General features: G+C 46.6%; 1 protein-coding gene across 1 annotated transcript in view; it reads left to right on the forward strand.

The window, feature by feature from the left end:
* LOC144147137 (fatty acid synthase-like) overlaps positions 1-25,502 on the forward strand; it is a 243,513-nt gene that overhangs the window by 201,695 nt on the left and 16,316 nt on the right. Inside the window, exons 17-18 of the mRNA XM_077679209.1 lie at positions 10,624-10,867; positions 17,759-17,995. Coding sequence (XP_077535335.1) covers positions 10,624-10,867; positions 17,759-17,995 — 481 coding nt within the window. The remainder of the gene's footprint in view (positions 1-10,623; positions 10,868-17,758; positions 17,996-25,502) is intronic.

The raw sequence follows: 25,502 nt of genomic DNA on the forward strand, positions 1-25,502 counted from the left end.
GCAAACAACGAGGCACTTTCTTGTTTATCCCACGTGATTTCCCTCCTCGAGACCCTCTATTTGATACCCCACATTCTTTAGCGCCACACCTCTCTGCATTTTCACTCAGTCTGAGACGATCTATGACTCCCATGTTACACGGTTCGCCATTTCCGATATTTTTCTTATTTCTTTTTTACATTTTTAACATTTAGTTTTATCAATTCTCTACATTTACGCGTTTATAAGGATTACAGGTTGAACTTCCGTGATATCTGCATTTTTGCGTATATGCAGGGCGTTACAAGATCATGGCGGGGATAGTGGGAGGGGTGTAGTCGGCAAAGAATGCTACGCAATAAAACAGCGAAGGTACATCCATGAACGCCTCGCGCTTCAGAGATTCGCAGGGACAGTTCGCTTTGACACAAGGTGCTTTATCAGGATGCAGAGCAAGAATGCACGAAACCGTAAACCTAAACAGCTTCGACATAAATGAACGGAGCAGTGAGGGCACGTCCCCTCACCCAATCTTGCTTGTTTCGACCTGGGGACCCAGGACACCAACGCGCCTGGACCGCCTTTGTCATGAACACGAACACGGAGCCTACATCAAGAGTTTGGTATCGAATATAACGTACAATTGCTTCCAACCACCGCTACTCTTCATGGGCAGCAGGTATAGCTGTATTATATCTGCAACAAAAATTGTTTCCGACCTTACAGGAGCTACGGTGTCATGTGTGGCGAATGCAAGTGTTTGAGCTCACGAATTTGCACCCGTAATATTTTTACCAAACGTGAACTTGAAAACACTGACTGCTAATTAAATCAGAGTCCATCTGACCCCGAGTAAATTCCTAGCATGAGAGACTTGTGAGGCCATTTGAGTTCTGAATTCATTTTAAGTTCTCAGCCCATTTTGAGTTCTGAGTCTTGAGTTTTGAGTACATTTTGAGTTCTCAGCCCATTTTGAGTTCTGAGTTCATTTTGAGTTTTGAGTACATTTTGAGTTTTGAGTATATTTTGAGTTTGAGTACATTGTGAGTTTTGAGTACATTTTGAGTTTTGAGTACATTTTGAGTTTTGAGTCCATTTTGAGTTTGAGTACATTTTGTATGTTGAGTCCATTTTGAGTTTAGTACACTTTGAGTTTGAGTACATTTTGAGTTCTGAGTACATTTTGAGTTTTGAGTTCGAGAGAGTTCTGAGTTTCGCGCTCAAGGTGAGTTTGAGTTTGAGTGAGCGCAGATGTGCTGCTCAGCTGTGAGTCTGAGTGTGAGTGACTGATGATTCGAAAAAAAAATTGTGAGTTTGAGTGAGCCGCGCCAACTTTGCCGAAGTATATATATATATATATATATATATATATATATATATATATATATATATATATATATATATATATATATATATATATATATATATATATATATTATCATCATCATCACCAGCCTATCTACGCCCACTGCCGGGCAAAGGCCTCTCTCATTATTCTCCAATTACCTCGGTCCTGTGCCAACTGTGACCAATTTATCCCCGCAAACTTCTTGATCTCGTCTGCCCATCTAACTTTCTGCCGCCTGCCGTCCCCTGCAACGCTTGCCTTCTCTAGGGATCCACTCTGTTACCCTTAATGACCAGCGGTTATCTTGCCTTCGCATTACATGCCCTGCCCACGTCCATTTCTTCTTCTTAATTTCTACTAATATGTCTTTAACACCAGTTTGCTCCCTCACCCACTCCGCTCTCTTCTTGTCCCTTAATGTTACACCTATCATCTTCCGCTCCATTGCCCGCTGAGTCGTTCTCAATTTAAGTTGAACCCTCTTAGTGTGCCTCCAAGTTTCTGCCCCGTAGGTGAGTACCGGTAAGATGCAGCTGTCATACACTTTCTTCTTCAGCGACAATGGTAGGCTGCTATTCATTATCTGAGAATGTCTGCCATATGCACCCCACCCCATTCTGATCCTCCTAGTTATCTCTGCCTCATGGTTGGGATCTGGGGTCACAACTTGGCCTAAGTAGATATATTCGCTTACCACTTCCACTGCATCGCCAGCTATCTCAAACTGCTCTGCTGTCCCGAGGTTATTGATCATTACTTTAGTTTTCTGCATATGAATTTTCATGCCCACGGTTCTACTCTGTTCGCCCAGTGCGGAAATCATGCTTTGCAATTCGTCCCCCGAGTTACTTAGCACTACATATATGTATATATATGAAAAAAAGGGACACACGTCAAAAAAGGAATGGTTTTAAGCCTTTGTCAGAATATTTATATATATATATATATATATTTATATATATTCTGTAACTAGAATAATCAACAGACGCAACAGGCTATCAAGACATCGGGGTATGCGCCGCACCATCATCAACCACGTGGAAGGGGAAGGTAGTATTATGTCCAGACTCGGGGATATGCGCCAAAGGCGTGGCATGGAAGACAATGAACCCTAGAAGGTGCATGCGCGGAAAAACGAGCTTGGCTATCTCAAAGCTCGGACCTGCGGTCCTATCGGCTTCACCCCTGCGAATAAACCACCTCAACTGGCTACCGGTGCGTCGACTGTGTGCTTGAGAAGTGGTGGAGGGCAGGAGTTGTCCACTTTCTGGGGTATTTATGTTAAGGTATTTTTATTTCCTGCACTAGGGGTGGTAGCCAGCGCCACTCGGACTACTCGGGGTGAAGGGGACCTTCTTTTGAACGCCCGGCACATGACTAGATTGTCTACCACATGTCGAGAGTGGTCGACCAGCGTAGAACCCTCTTAGGCTCCCTATGGCACCAAGACTGCCAGAACAGAGGCCCTATATATATATATTTATAGATATATATATATATATATATATATACATATATATATATATATATATATATATACACACACACACACACACACACACACACACACATATATATATATATATATATATATATATAGGAAATGAGGGGCTCGTTGAAAATAACACAGAAATAAGGGTTGGCAGTCGAGAAAACCTCGGAAAGCAAAGGGGAGGATGTGGTAGATCATTGAAACAGATTAAGAACTTGGAAAGAAAGAAAGAAAGTGAAGAAAAAATGCCCGCCAGGTGGGATCCCCTTCACCCCGATTAGTCCGAATGGCGCTGGCTACCACCCCCAAGCACAGGAAACAAACATACCTAACATAAATACCCCAGAAAGTGAATGGGAAAATCGCCCCGCCGGTAGCGTAGTGGTTATCGCACCAGACCGGTATTCTGGAGGTCGTGGGTTCGGATCCCACCTGGCGGGCATTTTTTCTTCACTTTCTTTCTTTCTTTCCAAGTTCTTAATCTGTTTCAATGATCTACCACATCCTCCCCTTTGCTTTCCGAGGTTTTCTCGACTGCAAACCCTTATTTCTGTGTTATTTTCAACGAGCCCCTCATTTCCTATTCTGATTCGCTACATGCATAGCGAGGGCCTCTGTTCTGGCAGTCTTGTTGCCAAAGGGAGCTTAAGAGGGTTCAAAGCTGGTCGACCACTCTGGACATGTCGTAGGCACTCGAGTCACGACCCGGGGGTTAAAAAGAAGGTCCCCTTCACCCCGATTAGTCCGAATGGCGCTGGCTACCACCCCCAAGCACAGGAAACAAACATACCTAACATAAATACCCCAGAAAGTGAATGGGAAAATCGCCCCGCCGGTAGCGTAGTGGTTATCGCACCAGACCGGTATTCTGGAGGTCGTGGGTTCGGATCCCACCTGGCGGGCATTTTTTCTTCACTTTCTTTCTTTCTTTCCAAGTTCTTAATCTGTTTCAATGATCTACCACATCCTCCCCTTTGCTTTCCGAGGTTTTCTCGACTGCCAACCCTTATTTCTGTGTTATATATATATATATATATATATATATATATATATATATATATCCGTATATATATATATATATATATATATATATATATATATATATATATATATATATCTCCGTAAGGACGGCGCCAAAGCCGCGGCATCGAAGTGACTAGCCGCGCCACATCCTGGTAACACTTTGTCTTCAGTATTATCTAGCCATTTTTTACGAATACGGAAGGTTCTCGAGAAGCGAACTCGTTACGAAATGCATGCGTCAACTCTCAAGACGTACATAGACAACGGTATACTTCCGAAAGGTTTAAGAATTTACGTAAATCCCGCTACTTCCCAAATGTCCGCAAATAACGCTTCTAAATGGGAGCAGATACTAAAGGATGCTTCTCTTGGACTAGCAGCTGTCCTTATTAATCACTACCAGTCACACAGTAAAGACTTGCTTAACAAAGAGAATCAATTACGACGCGCATCTGAGCTAACGCCATTCGAATGCGACGCGTTGGAAATATATAGGCAGAAAAAATTGCACGAAATCAATGAAACGAAGGCCAGAAAGTTATCGCGCGATGGTATATCCCCTTTAAATATTGAGTACCCCCCTGCATCTGCCCCGATTGGTCGTCAACCTAATTTCAGCGCAAAACCTGATCGCCTATCTAGTGGAAACATTGTCAACTTGTCGAGCGTAGATTTATCCGACGCAGAAACTAGTGTCTTGTCGCGCGGGTTAAGTTTTTGCCCGGCCACTGGCGGTTATAACGAGTTCCAGTTACTCAAAGATTTAGATAATTTCGCACGGAGCATGCGCCTGCGAGAATTTTTTCACGACCGTCCCGCTTCAAATCCTGAACCTTCGTTACTCCCTTCCTGCAAACATTGGACCCCACCAACCCAACGGGATAAGTTCCTTGATATTTACATTAAAGCAGTACAGCAGGATGTTATCGAAAGCTACCAAGGCCGCAGATCTTTCCGCAGAAATCTTTCTAGTAATGAAACCGCAGCTATTGATAAACTGAGAGAGCGTTGTGATATTATTATTAAGCCTGCCGATAAAGGAGGCGCCATTGTTATAATGAATACCAGTGACTATGTCAATGAAGCCCACAGGCAACTTGCTGATAGTTCCTTCTACAGGCGCCTTGATTACGACCCAACCTTAGAATTCAAAGCCACAATCGAAAATACTCTTAAGAGCCTCTTAGAGACAGGGAATATAACTTCGAATCTTGCTAAATCGCTCCTCCCACTCAGCCCTGTTGCTGGTCGATTTTATCTGTTACCCAAAATTCATAAAAAAAGACAACCCGGGGCGTCCCATTATTTCTGGAATAGGCACTGTGACTGAGAATCTTTCGCGCTTTGTTGATAACCTCATTAACAAAATACCTCCAACTCTGGCGTCTTTCATTAAAGACACGAATCACTTCCTATCTGATATAGCCGATCTTAAAATTCCGCATGGTTCACTTCTTGTAACTCTTGATGTGGCATCGCTTTACACTAACATACCGCACGCAGACGGTATAAAGGCTGTTCTTAACTTATATGAACGCTCAGATGATGACAAACCGATTGACAGGTCCGGGCTAGCAACCATGCTCAAATTAATACTTGAATTAAACAATTTTCAATTTTCCGATGAACACTACCTTCAAGTAAGTGGAACTTCTATGGGCACAAGAATAGGCCCTAACTATGCAAGTATCTTTATGGGTGTTCTGGAAGACAAATTTCTTGCCGACCGCTGCCTTCAACCCTTTTTCTACAGGCGTTTTATCGATGATATCTTCTTAATTTGGCAACATGGGGAATCTGAGCTTTATTCCTTTATAGCTGATTTTAATAACGCCCACCCGTCTAGTAACTTCTCGCACAATATCTCAGAATCTACAATTAACTTTCTCGACGTAACCGTGTCCCTAGTCAATGGAAAATTGTCGACTAAACTCTATAGAAAGCCCACTGACAGGCATCAGTATCTGCACTTCGAAAGCTGCCATGTTAAACACAATAAAACTAGTATACCATACAGCCAAGCTCTTCGTTTCAAAAGAATATGCTCTGAGCAATCAGATTTTGTTGATAACTGCGGCAAACTCCGGGAATCTCTAATCAAGCAAAACTACCCTCAAGAATTAATTGACGATGCTCTGAAGCGCGCGGATTCCCTGGACCGCAAAACGCTTCTCGAACCGCAGAATAACACAACGGCTGATTCACAACCCAATCTCGTTCTCACCCACTCGGCGTCTGCGCCGAAAGTCACAGGTATTTTAAAGAAGCATCATAATATTGTTACGGGACTAAGGTGGACAATGCCTGACAGCTCTTTGAAACAACGCCGATGACGACGACGACGACGAAGTGTCTGGCGCGAACCTTGCGCGAGCTCTATCATGGCCGCACTGTACATAATGTGAATAGATCGCTTCACTCCATCGCATCGTTCGTCTCATCTGTGTCCTGCCGCCACGTAACATTTTGGTGGAGGGTGCGGGTTTTAGTCCCATCCCGGCCCCGAGCTTCACCCCGTCTTGTCTCTTGATGCGGTCTCACCCTGGCTCTTGGAAAGCGTCGGCCGCCCCAGCCCCGGTGAGCCACGGACGCGACATTCCCCAGCCCCGTGTCCCCTGCCCATGCCCCGCCGAGACCAGACGAACTGACCAGCCATGACCAGACGTATAGCCGACGACGTCCCCCCGCCCAGATCTCCGGCGCATTCACATTATGTACAGTGTACATTCACATTATTCACATTCTATTCACATTATGTACAGTGCGGCCATGATAGAGCTCGCGCAAGGTTCGCGCCAGACACTTCGTCGTCGTCGTCGTCATCGTCGTTGTTTCAAAGAGCTGTCAGGCATTGTCCACCTTAGTCCCGTAACAATATCCTTATGCAAAGTGAGCGACTTAGAAGCATTTTTAAAGAACCACCGCGTGTAGTCTATCGCCGTTCAAAAAACCTACGGGACATGCTGACCTCTTCCACGATCGCATCGCCATCTTCGCATGGATGTTCTCCTTGCCAAAAAGCTCGTTGCAAAGTGTGCGCCCATATGACCTCGTCACTAACGGTAAACAGCACAGCTTCTGACTTTTCCTTAAAAATTAAAGGCAATTTTAACTGCGATGCGTCGAATGTAGTATATCTCCTAGAGTGCTCAGTCTGCGCACTCCAGTATATCGGCCAAACCGAGACGTCTTTCAGGCTCCGTTTTAATAACCACCGGGCGCACGCACGTTCCTCTCCGGGGCTTCCTTTGTCTAAGCATGTAAATATTCCCGGTCACTCTTTCGAAAAAATTAGGGCTACTATACTGGAATCAGGTTTCCGTTCGCATCACGAAAGGGAAGTGCCTGAGTCTTTTTTAATTCATAAATTTAACACAGTCAAACGGGGTATCAATGAAAGTGTAGGAACGTTAACGTGCCTCTTGCCCTGATGTGCTGGCGTCATTGCATTCTCCCCATTGGAACCGTAGAAGCAGAGCCACCTTTTTCAATGAGGCTTTACCGATTCATTTGTGTGGTTACGCGAACGGAAGCGATATGAAATGTTTCCAGAAACGATGACATCTTTTCTTTCTTTTTTATATCTACAAACTGCTCCTGATGTGTTTGCGTATTAAGTGCTAAGCTGTAATCCCCGAACGTTATCATTTTCTTTCTAAAGGGTAGTTGTTGATCCTCCCTGATCCGTTCCGATATTCCGTACAAGTTCTGTATTTGAAAACGTCATGTTAATTCACACGTGTACAAACACCACGTGTGCTCTTCTTATTTTATTATTGTTGATTTGTATCTGCAAAGTGGCAAGACTATTCGTCAGCCTTTATCATTTCGAGCCTATATATTCAGTGCGCTCAATTACCGAAGTTTACTCTGACGAAGACCGGACCCCGGTCGAAACGTTAGTTCGATCATCGTTTTCATACGTGTGTCTACCCTCTCGTGTATATATATATGTGTGTGTGTGTGTGTGTGTGTGTGTGTGTGTGTGTGTGTGTGTGTGTATTGTGAATGAGACTGGGAAATGAGGGGGCTCGCTGAATGAAGACTGAAATAAGGGTAGGCAGTCAAGCAAGCCAAGGAAAGCAAACGTGAACATATCGTAAGTCCTTTATTCTTCTTCAAGTCACAACCCCTGGGTCGTGACTGGAGCGCCGACGACATATCGGAAGCTGCGGACCAACGTTTACCCTTGAAGGCGCCATGCAGAGAAAATGCAAGTGTGTTTTATTCGAAAGATATCGTGTTTTGTAGTGCCCCAGCACTTGTCCCGAAGCAAGCAATGCTATATTCACTGTGAAATTAATCAATTTGAGTTAAAATTTTGATCTCCCGCCAAATAATGTGTTTTTATGACGTCTGCAATGACATCACAAGATAGTGTAAACATGTTCACCAGACGCGTGATTTAGAGGTCGTGGGTTCGAATCCAACAAGGCGAGCTTGTTTTTCTCTACTTTCTTTCTGTCTTCTTAAAAGTGTATCCGTTTCAAGCAGAATAAATGACTTGCCATGTATTCCTCTTTACTTTCCTTGGATTGCTTAACTGCCTACACTAATTTCTGTCCTTCAATGAGCCCCAAATTTCTCATCTGGATGCCTCTGATATGGTCTCTGATCTGGCAGTGTTGGTGCAATCGATAGCTTGAGAGGGTTCAACGCTGGTCTACCGCTCCCGACATGTTGTGGACACTCTGGCAACGGCCCGAAGATTAAAAAGAAGGTCCCCTTGACCCCGAATAGTCAGTGTGGCGCTTGCTACCACCCTCAAGCGCAGGAAATAATAACCGTAACCTAAACGCTAAAGAAAGTGGAGGGGAGCACAGACCCGCCCATAGCAAGTGGTCATCGCACCAGAATTTTATTCTGAAGGTCGTGGGTAGGGATCCGCCCGGGCGGGCATGTTTTTCTCCACGTTGTCTTCCTAAAACGTTTATCTTGTTCAAGAAGAAATGACCTACCACATAATCCTCTTTGCTTTCCTTGGCTTGCTTGCTTGACTACGTACCCTTAATTTCTCTCTCTCTATCTCTACACACACACGCACACACACACACACACACACACACACACACACACACACACACACACACACACACACACACACACACACACACACACACACACACACACGCACGCACGCACGCACGCACACACACACACACACACACACACACACACACACACACACACACACACACACACACACACACATATATATATATATATATATAGTAAAAAATGGGTATAGCTTCTAACAAAACTGTTTATTGGTCGACGTTTCGATCGGATGCCCATCTTTCTCAAGACAACATTTCGTATTTCTGTGCACGTATTTATAAGCTCGTCATCCAACGACGCCGAAAAAAGAGAGAGGGGGGATTTGGGGAGAGAGGTAGCAACAAACACGCTCTCGGCGAGGTGAGGTGAAGGTTTGCAAAAAAGAGAGAGGACAAATTCAACACCGTAAAGGCAGGAATGAATGTTAGCCCGGGCATTATGTCGTCTATACATGCTGTTGATAATCTGGCTGCAGAATAATCCCCTATCTAAATTAAGTCTCTGTGTTGTTTAAAGAAGTAATCAAGCTATTCTTATTTTATTTATTCCCTTCCTGGGGTGTCCGCACAGGCGGCATATGCCACAAACAACATCGAGGCGCCCGCCGCCGTTTACTCCAACAAAGGACCCGCGCGACTCCCGCGTGCGGTTAGAGGATTAGTTAAGCTCCTTCTCCCTGGTTCATGGTCAGGGACGACCCTGTCGGCTGCCCGGGCAGGGCAGAAGAATAGAGCTAAGAATGATGAATGGCACTCGCCCGTCCTGCCGGTAGGCAGAATCGTGCATGCTTTGAGCCACAGTGCGGAGATCGTACCTACACTCTTAACGAGCCTGCCTGTTTGTTTTGTGGGGTTGGCGTCACTGAGATATGAGTGCGGCTGCGACCGCTTCCTGTAAACTCTTCCCGTAAGGTCAGTGACCATTAGAATTCTGTGCCTCCCAGTGATGGTGTGAGAGCGTCCCTGTTACTGCTTTGCGCTTTCGTTTTTTAAGCAGAGCGGCCCCCCTCTGAAGTGGGCGCTACCTGTCACTCGTTCTACAAGCTGACGAACGATGGAGGACAGTTTTTGAAAGAGTTGTGTACTCCTCTCCCTTTTCTGCATGTTTAGGTTTGTTTTTGGTTTTGCGTTTTCTTTTTTTTTCCTCTCTCTTTTTGCAAACCTTCACCTCACCTCGCCGAGAGCGTGTTTGTTGCTACCTCTCTCCCCAAATCCCCCCTCTCTCTTTTTTCGGCGTCGTTGGACGACGAGCTTATAAATACGTGCACAGAAATACGAAATGTTGTCTTGAGAAAGATCGGCATCCGATCGAAACGTCGACCAATAAACAGTTTTGTTAGAAGCTATACCCATTTTTTACTATTTGCTACGGCAACCAAAGACAGCCCTTCTCGCAATCAAAGTATATATATATATATATATATATATATATATATATATATATATATATATATATATATATATATATATATATATATTTAATTTTATATCGATGTCTATTACATTGTGTCACCTCCACCTACCCAGGGATTTGCGTGAGGCTGGAAATATTGCTGGAAGAAATGGTACAGTCTGTAGTTGACAATCGATAATAACGGTAACGAAATGTTTTGCGTCAGCGTTTACAGCCAATCATATTGCTAGAGCGCGCAAAGTGGCAGTATGTTTCTAATACTTTTACCAAACTGGTGATAATGCCTGCGATGAATTCTGTGCTTTTGCAGGTACTTCGCAATGCTTTATTCGAAAAGTTGACTCCTGAATCATTCGAGGCAGTGTGCAGGCCAAAGATTGACGGCACACAGCTCTTGGACGAATTTTCCCGGCAGTTGTGCCCTGAGCTGGACCAGTTTGTCGTCTTTTCATCCGGTGTGTCTGGGCGGGGCAAGGTTGGACAGAGCAATTACGGCTACGCCAATTCCTTCATGGAACAAATCTGTGAGCGGCGTGTGGCAGAAGGACTGCCAGGTGAGGACCTCCCGGCAATATATTCATTTCACGTTGTTTTTTCACAAACTTACCAAGAAGCGTACAACTTTTAACAACGCGAAGTGTCTTTTTGAAGCTTCTGGAAATACGCTAATGACCTTCCTGTTGAACTTTGACGTCGTCCCTTTCGGGCCCCTGCCGCAGGTCCCCAAGCTATTGGTGTTAAAATGCCTACCTTCGTACGGCGGTATCCTGTTGTATACAAAAGGAAACATGCTCTGCCTCTCCGTCGGAGAGCAAAGACAAACGCGTGGGCTGATCAATTTTACGAGCAAGGTTTTACTACTGTTGTCCAGCGATTTGGAGGAGGATGCGCAAGATGACCTTTTGAACGGTGACACGCCCCCGGCGACACACCCCTCCAACCGCATCGCGTGATTCGCCGGGTCTGCTGTCGGCGCCTGCGCCAGCGCCGCTGCGGCCGAGGCAGCCGACCACCCCGCAGCCTCCCATGCATGCGGCGCTGGGTCAGTTCGGGCCATGTGACTCGCCTCGCGTCCGGCGAAGAGGAACAGTGCGTTCGCCATGAATGAACGCCGCGTTCGCCCGGTCTACGTCTGAGAGCGTTGCATAGAACCGAACGGCTTTGACACGTGGTCGGCCATACAGCTAAATCCAAGGTTAACGAAGCGAAAGCAAGACCCAACAAGACTAAGCCAAGCTTTTGCTTTGCATATACAAGGTCGCATATATAGCGGCGGCGATGGCGTAGAGGTAGAACACCCGCCTCGCGTGCAGAAGGACCGTGGTTCGAATCCCGGTGCCGACAATTCCCACCGAATTTTAAAAAAAAATCCGCGTATTGATGGAATCGCACAGAGGGGCTTGGGGTGCGGCCTGACCCGGTCAACCATTGCCGGCAATGCACTCCCTCACCAGAGCAGGATTGGCCACCCTGGTGTAGTAACGGCCACAACCTCCCATGAAACCCTCGGCCCTCAGTCCCCAGCGGCTGCGAAGCAACTGACCACGGCGGCGGTCAGACCTGTGACGCAGCAGAGGGTGCTAAGAATCCCTAGATCCGCACAGGCCGCCAATGGAATCTGAACCTGGCAACGTTTAACGCGCGAACCTTATCTAGCGAAGCAAGTCTCGAGGTGTTGTTCGAGGAATTAGAGGGCATTAAATTGGATGTAATAGGGCTTAGCGAGGCTAGGAGGGCAGGCGAGGCATTTACGGTGCTGAAAAATGGACAAGTCCTATGTTACCGGGGTCTAGAGGACAGAAGAGAACTGGGAGTGGGATTTCTAGTCAATAAAAGCATAGCTGGCAACATAGAAAAATACTATAGCATTAACGAAAGGGCAGCAGGTCTGGTAATTAGGGAGACACAATCTCTCCAATGTTATTCACAGCATGCTTACAAGAAGTATTCAGAACGTTGGATTGGGAACAGGTGGGAGTAAGGGCTAATGGAGAATACCTTAGTATCCTCAGATTTGCTGATGACGTTGCCTTGCTAAGTAACTCGGGGGACGAATTGCAAAGCATGCTTTCCGCACTGGGCGAACAGAGTAGAACCGTGGGCCTGAAAATTAATATGCAGAAAACTAAAGTAATGATCAATAACCTCGGGACAGCACAGCAGTTTGAGATAGGTGGCGAGGCAGTGGAAGTGGTAAGCAAATATATCTACTTAGGCCAAGTTGTGACCCCAGATCCCAACCATGAGGCAGAGATAATTAGAAGGATCAGAATGGGGTGGGGTGCATATGGCAGACATTCTCAGATAATGAATAGCAGCCTACCATTGTCGCTGAAAAAGAAAGTGTATGACAGCTGCATCTTACCGGTACTCACCTACGGGGCAGAAACTTGGAGGCTCACCAAGGGGGTTCAACTTAAATTGAGAACGACTCAGCGGGCAATGAAGCGGAAAATGATAGGTGTAACATTAGGGGACAAGAAGAGAGCGGAGTGGGTCAGGGAGCAAACTGGTGTTAAAGACATATTAGTAGAAATTAAGAAGAAGAAATGGACGTGGGCAGAGCTTGTAATGCGAAGGCAAGATAACCGCTGGTCATTAAGGGTAACAGAGTGGATCCCCAGAGAAAGCAAGCGCTGCAGGGGGCGGCAGAAAGTTAGATGGGCAGATGAGATCAAGAAGTTTGCGGGGATAAATTGGTCACAGTTGGCACAGGACCGAGGTAATTGGAGAATGGGAGAGGCCTTTGCCCTGCAGTGGGCGTAGACAGGCTGGTGATGATGATGATGATGATGATACAAGGTTAACTGAGCTAAGTTGCAGCCATTTTTTGTACTGGTTCATTTGTAATGAACACAAACTGTAGTTCAGAGCGGGTACGGACTGTTACTGTTCCTCGGGGCACTCAAAATTTCGTACGTGCATAAAAGACGGAATCCTGGTGATACTTGATAAAGTATTCTTTGGTGGAACATTGTATTGGCATCTGTTTTTCAGCTCAGTTTCTTCAGTTCTAGGGCTAATTACTCTGGCAGCCCGTTTGAGACTACACTTTTTTGCAGTCCCGTAGTAGAGGGCAGCCACTTCATTTTGACCGCGTGAGGGAAGATATTCTGGTGGTCAAAATTAATCCAGAGCCCTCCACTTAGGCGCGCCTCATCGCCTGTGTAGTGTCGGCGCGTTAAACCTCACCAGACAAACACTCTGCACTTTGCTTTCTTTTTGAGGAAAAATTATTCAAAACGTAGACCGGTGACCCACGCCACAGCTTATAATGAATGAGTGTTCTGCGCTTCAGGAATCCCCTTGCTCTACTCACGCGCCGTCGCGTTCACGCGTGACGCGGCATGCAGTACTTTAGTGTTCTACCTTAGGCACGTGAGGAGGTAGCACAATGGTAAAACACTTGGGCCATACTGGTGACCAGGGTTCAAATATTAAACAAACTCAATTGTGTTTTCAATTAGGTTGTCGTGCGCCATTTGGTTTTGCTATACTGAAACAGTGACAGTTTTTCACTGAGTAGGACACTTAGGTGTATCGCCCTAACCACCAGGGTGGTTCAATGGCTGCTGCATTGTGCCGCTGAGGCAGGGGCGTGAGTTCGGTCAAGACGATGCTGGCTGCTTTACAGATAGAGGCGGTCAGCGAAAATGCCTGTATGTGGAGATTCGGGTGCGCGGTAAAGATCACCACGTGGACAAAATTGCAGACTTACACTATGGCTGGCCTTACAGACCAGACGTAGCTTCAACCTGCTAAACCCGCTCACAAAAAAGGCTTTCGTATGAAAATAATGACCCGTCCTCCCGAGAAACCAGTGTCTTGTTTCATTGCCAATACGCGACCCACTCATCTTAAAGGAATGTTTTCGATATGTCGACAAGGTAAAAATTGCTTTCGTGTGATCTTTAAGGTGGCCATGCAGACAATGTGCAAGTTCGGTTCAATCGATAGAACCCCTCATTACAATAATACTGACAGTCCTTTTCCAGGAAACGTCACTCAAATAAGCTATATGTTAGGGAAAACAAAGGATGTGCATGCGACTGCAAGTTATTTTCCTGCAGTGGACTTAGAGCTATCATCAGCCGCTTCGTTTGTTTCGCCGAGACCGATGAATAAAACGCAAACTGAAAAGGCTATTAGTGCATATTATTTTCAAAGCAGCAAGAACTATGGAGTATTAAACACTTCGAGTTATGAAAGAAAACGTATAGATGCTATTTGCTGAAAAGTTGAGGGGGCGATTTCTTCGCTTTGCAACACGGGAACCCGCCATGTCAGTGACCGCTGTGGCTGCGTATGCGCACTGCGCCCGCACATCGCAGAAAAAAAAAACACCAGTATGTGTCGTCTGCCCCAGTTTAACCCGATTTTGTGCCGCGGTCTCCACAGGTATACCATGAAGCGTAGTCACATACTTATGTGGTGGCACTCTCCTTGCCCTCGAGAACTCCGCTTGAAGGAAGAATGAAACCGCGGCTGCAAACGAAAGCAATACAACGCGCAGCCGTACGGTACGCCGATGGCACGCCGAGGCTGCAGTTGCCTGCGACCATGCATGTCGTCAGAAGTTCCCTCTAATGCGTGGTTGAGTACAAAGACCAAATAATGCTTTTGAAGAAATCTTTCACGCGTACGTCGGTTTAGATACGATGGTAGCGTATCAGCTAGTGCATGCGAGTCTGCCTCCCGATGCGTGTCGCGGTCATACCACTCACCTGTCGCCACAAGCGCTGGCGAATCGCAAGCGCCCGGTGAACAAATCTCTTCAGTGGGGGCTCGGCGCAGGGATATTGTCGGCAATAATAATTCTGTTGTCCTTGAACAGGTCACGGACGTTGAAGGCGCGTTTAGCTTTCCCTAGCATACGCGCGCGAGTTGAACCATCACGACGCACTTGCACGCGTACATAGGCTCCGACGTTTTTACGCTCTACCTAGTCGTGCGAGAATTTCAACCCCGTCTGGCGATAGATACTAAGTTTCAGCAGGCAACAGTATTTGGTGTCGAGGTACTACTTTGTGTTCGGCGGGGCACAGTTTGTAACATGATATGGCTCTTGCCGTTGTCATGTGCTGTGCTTTACCGGTCGTAGCCAGCACGGACAGGTAGCGCCCTCACGTGGAGCCCGAGGTAACACAGACGCTTTGGACCCATACACGGTGGCACACATGCAGGGTTGCCCGCGTGCGTGCCACGCCAGTGAATACAATTTATACCTAGACGTGCAAGTGCGCATGGGGCGCACTATGAAGGAGAAGACTGCACAGCCGTCGGGTGCGTTTGTCTTTTCGGGCCCGACACTGGCCAACGTGCATAAGCGGCAGTGCCACTTGTGCGACCTTGTTTGCTGATGAAAACCCTATGTTCGATAAAGCATTTATTGTCAACCCTAACCAAAATACGCCAGGCACATATCCGCTCAGAAGCAAGCATTGTACGAGCAGCGGTCCCGAGTGGTATTGCTGCACCGTCTAGACAGGCGGACGGTAGTCGAGGCATTTTTATTTTTACGCAACTTTCATTTTAGTTTAGTCAGGGTACCTTTAATGTTTCTTTTTACGTGTAATTTGGAGCAACTATTACGTTGTACTATTTGTATGCGCGCATGCGCTGGTCTTTCGTGTTTTGTTTATTACAGTGAATATCCCTTTTTGTTGTGTTGACCACCTCCTATGCAATACCTTCATGCGTGAGGACTTTAAGGGGCATTTTGAATCAACAAACAAATACATAAATAAACATAAATAAATGAACAACGGGGTTGGTCAGCAGTTGCAGCCTTAGGTAATACACTAGCTCTGGTTGTATAGCTGCCCATCATATGTCACAGTTGATGTAGCGGAACATACGACGAAGCAGGAGAAGAACATTTGGCTTAATTTGCCTATTTCTCAGGTAATGAACCCTTGTTTTCGGCCAAAAAAGCGCATAGGACACTATACAATAGCTAATGTTTCAAATAATACAAACCTATATTTTGTCTTCATGGCTCCTCTAAATAGAGAGGGAAGTGGCGTCGGAATTCTTAAAGTACGACAAAACACAGAATGACCTAAGTCCTTTGTGTTATATTTCAGGGTGAACGGAGGGAACATTGGAAAGGGTGATTACAAAAGAAAACTAAAAGCCGAATGAATAAAGTGAAACCACTATTATGTGCCCCAAATTACGCGTGTATAGGCTGTAATGAATGTGTTCGCACCTTTCATAGAAATCTCAAAGGCTACTCTCAAGCTTGGGAGGAGTGGTATAGCGATGTTATTCAGTTCCTGTGTAAACGACACGGGTCGCCACTCACAGGACTGTGTTTTAGTGTTCCTAAGCCGCACATGTGGAAAACACACAAACATAGATTGGAGGTATTCAGCAAGAGTACCAACTAAGAATTCGCTAAGTATTCCTCAGAAAATACCGCTTGGTTATTCATGATTATCCCCTGCTATATGCGCTGTACGTAACGTTCCAAGCTTTAATCCTTCCACATGACCTGAAAACATAAGCATCGCCAATTCAAAGTATCACAGCTTTAAGAGTTGTGCTGCCACTCGAACATATTATACTAATTATGGCCGGTGGGGAAGCCAGTGTAGCTGAGGTAACACACCCAACAGTGCTAATATCACAGTATATGGGGACGATGTTTCAAGGCGAAAAATGTGTGTTGGTCTAAATATTAACACTACTAACACGTTCCTCTCTCAGTCTGTAGTCCCCATGCCCCAGGAGTCGCGTTACTCAATAAATGAGCGCCTACGAAGACTCCATGTCAACATCACTGAACCACTCTGAAAGGTTGCTTACACAGAAACTGTTGCTCGAGACGAGGGATGCCAACTTTTAGCGAACCCGCCGCGGTGGCTCAGTGGCTAAGGCGTTGCGCTACTGAGCACAAGGTCGCGGGTTCGATTCCCGGCCGCGGCGGTCGCTTTTCTGATGGAGGCGAAAAGCAAAAACGCCCATGTGTGCGAGATTTCGGCGCACGTTAAAGATCCCCAGGTGGTCAAAATTAATCCGGAGCCCTCCACTACGGCGCGCCTCATCGCCTGCGTTGCGTCGGCGCGTTAAACCCTACAATCAATCAATCAACTTTTAGCAACATACATGCACATAATGTACGTAAGCATGTATGTAAGCAACCTGTTCTCGGTGGTGTTATGGCTAGCCATGTCACTGGCAGTTATAACTTTATATTTTAAAGGGTGTCAAGATCAGCGTTTCCTGTCGTAAATTTGCTTGCAGAACGTATGTCTGTGGCTGATGAACATTACGTAAACCGAGCAATGAACCTTCATTCAAACGTTCACTTTTAAGACTGCCGACTAGCTAATTACCTGAAGCCCCACACCTGTCCTTCCATTTCATGTGTTGTTCACAAGAGAGCCTCGCATATTTTTGAATGACACTTAAGCACGTTTGGTTTTTTGGTATTCGCCTAGGTACGGCCATTCAGTGGGGAGCCATTGGAGAAGTTGGCGTGTTTCACAAACAAATGGGAGACGACGTACAGATATTTGGAACCATGCCCCAGCCAATCAGATCCTGCATGGAAGTCATGGACCAGTTTTTAAACCAGAAAAATCCAGTGGTCAGCAGTTTTGTCCCGTTTGACGATGACTGCACTTTGGAAACCAACGTGAAGCGCAACCTTACTGAGACAGTCGCGCACGTCCTAGGTAAGCGCATCATGATATTGAGGTTCATCTGATTTTTCTCCTGGTAAGTGAATATATCTTCTTAGGCAAAATAGTCACCCCGGATCCCAACCATCAGAGATAATTAGAAGGATCAGAATGGGGTGGAGTGCATTCGGTTCGCATTATTGTTTAATTAATGGCAGCCTACCATGGTCCCTGAAGAAGAAAGTGTATGACAGCTGCATCTTGCCGGTACTCGCGTACGGGGCAGAAACTAGGAGGCTCACTAGGAGAGTTCAACTTAAATTGAGGACGACTCAGCGAGCAATGGAACGGAATGTGATATTTGTAACATTAACGGACAAAAAAAGAGCGGAGGGAGTCAGGGAACAAAGGACATATAAGTAGAAATTAAGAAGTGGGTATGGGCAAGGCATGTAATGTGAAGGCAAGGTTACCGTTGGCCATCAAGGGCACAGAGTGGATCTTTAGAGAAGGCAACCGTGGCAGGGGTCGGCGGAAAGTTAGACAGGCAGTTGTGATCAAGAAGTTTGCGGGGGTTAATTGGTCGCCGTTAGCACAGGACCGGGATAATTTGAGATCCGTGGGAGAGGCGTTTGCCCTGCAGTGGGCGTATATAGGCTGTTGTTGTTCTCGTTGTTGATGATGATGATGACAATTATGATGATTTTGCATTTGGTGAGATGGTTGCCACATGAGTGAGCAAGTAAGCTCACTCATGTACGCTTGCTCATTACCTTTGTGGTGTCACCCGTGTTCAGCCAGCAGTCTGGTGGCGCCACCCGTAACGGAACTGGGCTGGGTGTGTCGAAATAAATCACTTGGTGCGACGCTGAAGAGTGCATATGTGACATTGGCCCCGACTTTCATAGCGTCCGGGCCAGCCCAAACCACAACATCGTGTCAGAAGTGGGCGAATACACGCCGTGGCTTCTCCTCACTAAGGCAAAAGAAGAAATGATGGCCGGTGAGCAACCAATTCCTGAATGCAAGTGGCTCGGGATTTCGTTTCGGCAACCCGACGCGTTGGACTTCACCAGCGCTGGGAACATCTTCGCACAACATGGCAAGCACACTGGAATCAATAGACAGACAACAAACTACACTTTATAAAGCCACTGTTGGGAGCATGCACCACTGACAAACACAACATTCGTAATGAAGTTAACCTGGCTCGATTACGGAAGAACCACGCACATGCACCACAGTCCCACGTGCTCACGGGATCTCCAAGACCCATGTGCAGCGGGTGTGGAGAGGCCCTATTCGTGATCCATGTGCTACTTCAATGGAAGGCACTTGACACAACACGAAGCAAACATCTCCCACAACTATACAGACAACACCTCCCGTTTCGCCCATCATTTTTTTTTTTGGAGACGAGCCCATGTTTTTTATCAAGCATGCTTTTAAGTTTCTCACGGATGTCAATTTTTGACATCTGATCTCTTATCGTGCATCATGACAACCTGGCCCTTTGCACCAGTCATCTTCATTAGCTTGTGTTTTACTTCGTTTATTTTTACTTAAAGGTTTCACTTTTACTTCCATGTCACTCAAATGAACTAAGCATCTTTTGGCGCCTTTTGCCTTCAGTCGGTCTTGCGCCATAAAAAACCAAACATCATCATCATTCATCAACGCTGGGTGTTGGCCAACGTGGACAACACTTTACGAGGACTACGCAGCCGTCTCAGGAGTCTACCACGCCTCTGCCGAGGTGCAAGTACGCTCACCTTTATACTGTATGGGCCCCGAAAGCGTCCACTGCTCGACACTTTCTCGCTTTTTGCGCATGAGCTACTTTCCCACGAGACCGTCGTCGGCGTTTTAGCGAGCACTTCGTGCACCCGACTAACGAGCTGTATGAGTCTTCTTGCTTTTGTAAGTGCACTAAAGGAGATGGTGAAAATGTTGACGCTTATTACGCCGAAGTATGCAGACTTGAGAAGCATTGCAACTACCCGTCTGTTCAAGTCGAAGAGCGCCTCTCGGAGCAGTTTTGCATAATTCCAAGCTGTAGCTCAAAAGGAGGCTTGAACGCAGTGGCAGCAGTGGCGAGATGCCGAGAAAGAAAACGTCGGCAAAGGGAACTGCCGAAGGAGTTACGCCAGTCGAACTCGACGCAGCCGAAGCTCACAAAGCACCCCGAGGTCCGGAGGCCAGGCAGCGGTACGCGCCGCTAGAGACGGAATTTTCCAGTGTCGCTACTTGTTCTTTCTGGGGACTTTCCTTGTTCAGAATGCCCAGCACGTGCGTCGCTCTGCAATTATTGCAAAAAAACATTTGCTGAGGTCTGCCGTTTGCTAAAGCAAAAGCGACCAAGCTCGCCGCACTCCACTTGCATACTATCTTCGTACCCGGGCACGGTGAGTACGGGGACGTCATGGTGGACAATTGTAAGGCCTATGAAATGCTGGACTTTGGTGCTGAAATCTTAGTAGTGCCAGCTGATTTCCCTGCACTACCTTTTCTGCTCGACAAAGTGGACAACTTGTCGACAGGTTCAGGAGGGCAAACGCTTTCGTGTACTGGAACCGTACGTCGCCCAGCTATTGTGGCAAGGGTAAGGACGTGCACAGCAGCTCTATGTAGTGCATACGCTCACTACTCCACAACAAGGTTTCCCGGCCTGCAGGAACTACAGGTCGTCAGATTCCTAGGAGATGTAGCGACTTCCCAGCAGAGCCTTCATGCGGAACTGTTTAGGGGCCTCGACACACTGAAAGATGAGTACCAAATCAGACTCGAACCCGACGCAACCCCATTTTCGCTTAGCGCACTTAGACGTGTCCCCATCCCACTTCAAAGGGTGGTTCGACAATAACTTGACAGAATGAAGGCCGAAGGACTCAATCGTCGGATATATAAGCCAACACCTTAGTGTGCCGGACTCGTAGCACTTCCAAGACCCTCAGATGGTTACCGACCTTTCGCTGACCTGACTGGTCTGAATGAGGTTATGCTTCGAGAAAACCACATTTTGCCAACCGTCGACCAAGTACTTGGTCTGAAAGGCGACGCAAAACGTTTTTTTAGCTCGACGCTGCAGCCGGGTTTCAACAGGTCAAGCTTTCTTCACTCTTAAGAATTGACAGCTTTTGTAACGTCTTTTGGGCATACTGTATTTTGTCCCCTGCCATTTGGTATCAAATCGGCCACAGGGTATTTTCAGAAACAGACGGCGAGGATCCTCGTGGGTCAGGAAGGTGTCGCAATAATGATTGACGACATCCTTGTCTTCGGTCCCGACAAGAAAGAGCACGAGTCGCGCTTGGAGCAAGTCGTGTCTCCTCTCTAAAGGCGGAATAATTTTAAATGTAGATAAGCGCTGCCTTGGTGTATCCGAAGTGCTTTACCTAAATGTGGTCGCCTCATCGAGAGAAACTGGAGGTTATCAAGAACATGGAAGCGCAGAAGGACACCGCCTTTCTTTTCAGACTTGGTGAAGCACCTTCTCGTGTTAGTGAACCAACTAGTTAGGCTCCTCCCTAACATCTGCGAGATTGTGGCACCCCTTAATGCTCTCCCGAGCAAGAAAATGCTTCGTCATGGCACCACGAACAAGAGTCATCCTTCAGCAAGATAAAACAACTGCTGCTATAACACAGGTGCATGACTAAATATCACCCCTCCTACGCCACCATTATCGGTGGATACCAGTTCTTTCAGACAAGGAGCGGTCTTACTTCAAACGCAACCTTCAGGAGAGCGTCAACCAGTGCCATTTGCTTCTCTATCCAGGACCACCACAGAAAAGAGGTATAGCTAGACAGAGAAGGTAGCTCTGGGCGCGACATGGGCAACCTTTAGGTTCGTACGTGGCATAAACTTTGCCGTGGAAACGAATCATCAACCCCTAGTAGCTCTGTTTAGCAATATGAAACTGGACATGCTCCCTCCTCGTGTCCAAAGATTGCGGCTCAAGCTCATGAACTACCAGTTCACCATGCAGTATGTCCCAGCCAAAATACTAGCAACTGCCGACGGTCTCTCGAGGATACCAGCGAAGGTTCCTTCCTGTTTGACACGGCATATTTGTGTTCAGCCGAAATTGTTTGCAACGCGTCGTCAACTTTGGCATTGAAACCGAATGACGTTAAGAGATCCCAAAGCACGGATGCCGAGTGCACATCCCTTCATGCTCTAGCCCAAAGAGATTGGCCCCAGGAAAAGAAGCTGCTGTTATTTGACGAAGTGTGCTGCGGTAGGTAACGAGATCACAGTCTGTGATGGTCTTCTGCTCCAAAGTCCCTGCATCATGGTTCCTGCTTCCTTGAGACCAGCTGTCCTGAGTGTGCCATATGACCGTTATGAAGGTATAATCCGGTGCAAAGCGAAAGCCAGAGATTCAGTGTGGTGGCCGGGGGTTGCAAAGAAGATTAGGCCCAAGGTAACCCGATGCGAATAGTGTGCACGAATTCGAGTAAACCAGGCCAGCGGAGCCACTTGTTTTTACACAAATACCGCGTCGCCCATGAGATGTTCGGGGTATGGATCTCGTCCACAGAAAAAGACAGACGTTTTTTATCCACGTGTATTGTTACTCCCGCTTCTCTGAGGTAATTACCCTACGATAGCCTACAGCTTCTGCGGTCGTCGAGACGCCCAAGAGCACAGTTGCTCGACGTGGTGTCCTGGAACTTGTGAGGTCTGATAACGCGCCACCGTCTTCATTGTATAAGCTCAAGAGGTTTGCCGAATGCTGAAGTTTCATCCTTGTGACCAGTAGTTCGGCGTTTGCTCAATCAAACTGAGAGGCTGATAGGATGGCCCGCACAGTGCAGCAAATCCTTGGCAAATCCAAGGACTTACATCTAGCTCCACTTAGCTACAGAGATACCCTGGGCGTAAATGGTTTGAGCCCCGCTCAGTTTTTCATGGGGAGGCAACTCAGAACTGGAATACCGAAAACAAAACATTGGCTGCAACCGTCCTGTCTCGGTAGAGACGCAGTAGCCACGAGTGATGCGTCTTACAAGATGAAAAGCAACTGCAACTTCAACCAGCGTTCTCGGGCTAGGCCGCTGCCTCTACTAGAGACAGGAGAACGAATGGGGGTTCGGCGTAATGTTGTTCGAGCTACACTGTTAGGTGAGGGCCCACGACCTCGCTCTTATATTGTAGAGTCTGGTGAAGGTGCATTCCTGCTGCGTAACAGGCTACACCTGTCGGGGTTCTTACAGCAGAATCAAATAGATCCTGCAGTTCCTACCAACACAACGCAGGGTGCTTCTCTTGGAAACCCGGCCGCAGGCATACCGGACACTGCACCGAAAGTAGTACCAGACGTCGGCAGTGACCCTCGAGACGATGGTGTTATGGGAAAACGTTGTGGCCGCTGTGTAGTTGCACCAGCCCATCTGAATTTGCGAAGCTACACAAGTTCTTGGAGGAAGAAGGTGTTTCGTTGTCACCAGTGTTCAGGCAGCCGTCTGGTGGCGCTGCACGTGACGGGGACTGGGATGGGCGTGTATACATAAATCACTTGTTGCTACGCTGACGGGTGCCGATGATACTGTGGTCCCGGCGCGAACGTTCCGGCCAACCAAAGACACAACACGTTCCATCTGTTAAAGAGGCACTCGCAGGTGAATTGAATGTAAATCAAAAGGTCAAGCCTTATATAATACCCGTTACACTTGGTCCTCATTGTTACGGTATTTCGAAGCGAAGCTTGTGCTGGCTTACACGATGTCGCTGGTGGCATGCGCTGAAACGCCTTGGGGCAAAGGAACTTTATTTACGTGCTCTATTGATGATGCTAATGATGATGCACTTGAAGTGTTTTTCGCGTACCCACTTGGAGGGGGTGGCCAGGCATAAAGTGTTGATTGGGCCCCAGCCCGAGCTTACATCAGCAACATCCTCACCGTGTACATAAAGCAACATCGCAAATGCGGTTGCTCGCGTTCGTCGGGCAGTTCACCGCCTACCGCGGCATCGGTGGGCGGCACGTGGTTTGCTACGCGGAACGGCGGGCAGCCATTACGGAACGCAAACGTTCGCGATAACCACCGAAGAAGAATCTGCAATAATGTATACCAGGTATTTATGTTCAGGTAAATCTCAGCGAATGAAAAGGCTTCGTTTTGTGGATGAATGCTTTTACGTTTTCATTTCGGCTATTCCTGCTTGCGATTGGTAGGAGCGTTTTTGTTGTGTTTTTGGGGTCATTGGGTTTCAATTTCGGGTGGTTTAGTTTTCATAGAGGTGAAGCTTTGTCTGCACTCCTGTTTCCAGAGAAAATGTGTTACAATTTTTTCATTTATCCCTAATGACCCTACAGGTTACTGCATCTGGGGGTCAGACATATACCCTATATACACGTAGATTCATGTAGTGAAGACTAGCAAAAATATAGAAAAAAATAATAAGGAAAGGAAAAAATTGTGGGCTAAATGAAAACAATTCAATATAGACTGAGGCGTTTGAAAGAGCGACGTACTTAAAAGCGCAGACGGCAAACAGTACTGTACAGGGCATCCAAAATACCAAGACGCCCAATGGATAAAAAAAACAAAATGTTGGTTTAGTTCGTACCAGTGGTGAAAATGAGTTCCAAAAAATGTGTTGCATGCATTTCACTTGCTATGGGGAGCGTAGGTGACCCCAACCGATTCTAATCCGTGCTATGAAATGTTTTGTATGAAAGATACCTTAAAATTAGTATCGGTTCCTGTTCAACAGAACTTTTTTCGCGGGTATCGACGTATGCTTCCTCATACGCATTGTCCTTGGCGGAGTCATTGTTCCTAGATCATTATTGAAGACGATTAGGATTTTTGCGATAGATAGTACTTTTTGTGTATACAGTAGAATCTCGATAAACGGAAATCGCTTAAACGGAATTCCTCCTTAAACGGACAACTAGCCCGTAAGTTGGTTGGTTTTGTATTCAGAAAACGTCAAGAAGCTCTCGGTAAACGCAACTAAGATTTCTGCGTCCCCGTGTAAACGGAGCCAGAAATGGAACTTGTGAAACCCATTGGTATACGAATCAGTTTTTTATGGTTCCGGCTGTTTCTGTTTTGTTTTCTTTCTTCCTCCATGTGTTTTTTAGCCTCGTTGGCCTCGCAAGCCTCGACTAATTAGTGGTCAGCCGTGTTAGCGCAATGAATGCAACATTGCAGTTCTCATTCCAGTTGTTCGGTCTCGATTCAAGACTCCGAGGTTACAGGGCTCAGCTCTTGCCGCCTTGTTTGTGCCATCGTGGTGCTATTCGAGCTTTATTGTCGCGTTGCCTTATTCTAAATTCGGTGGCTCGTCAGCACTCGCGAAGTTGAGGCCTGTAGCTTCCATGAAGATGCAGTTGCAAGGACTCAAACAAAACGAATTGATGCATTTGGTTGTGCACAGCGACTCATTGTTGCTAAATCAAATTTGCGAATACCGTGCCTAAACCTCTTGTACTTTTCTTGCTAAACACTACCAGTTACATTCGCCTTCTTGTGTTTAGAGTTCCATGAAATGGCATTAAGAGTGGGTACCTACATAAATTTTAACTTTCACACATCCACGTCTA

This window comes from Haemaphysalis longicornis, unplaced genomic scaffold (assembly GCF_048455015.1).
Source record: "Haemaphysalis longicornis isolate Haplotype H1 unplaced genomic scaffold, Haemaphysalis longicornis Haplotype H1 scaffold_7, whole genome shotgun sequence".
Classification (NCBI taxonomy): Eukaryota; Metazoa; Arthropoda; class Arachnida; order Ixodida; family Ixodidae; genus Haemaphysalis; species Haemaphysalis longicornis.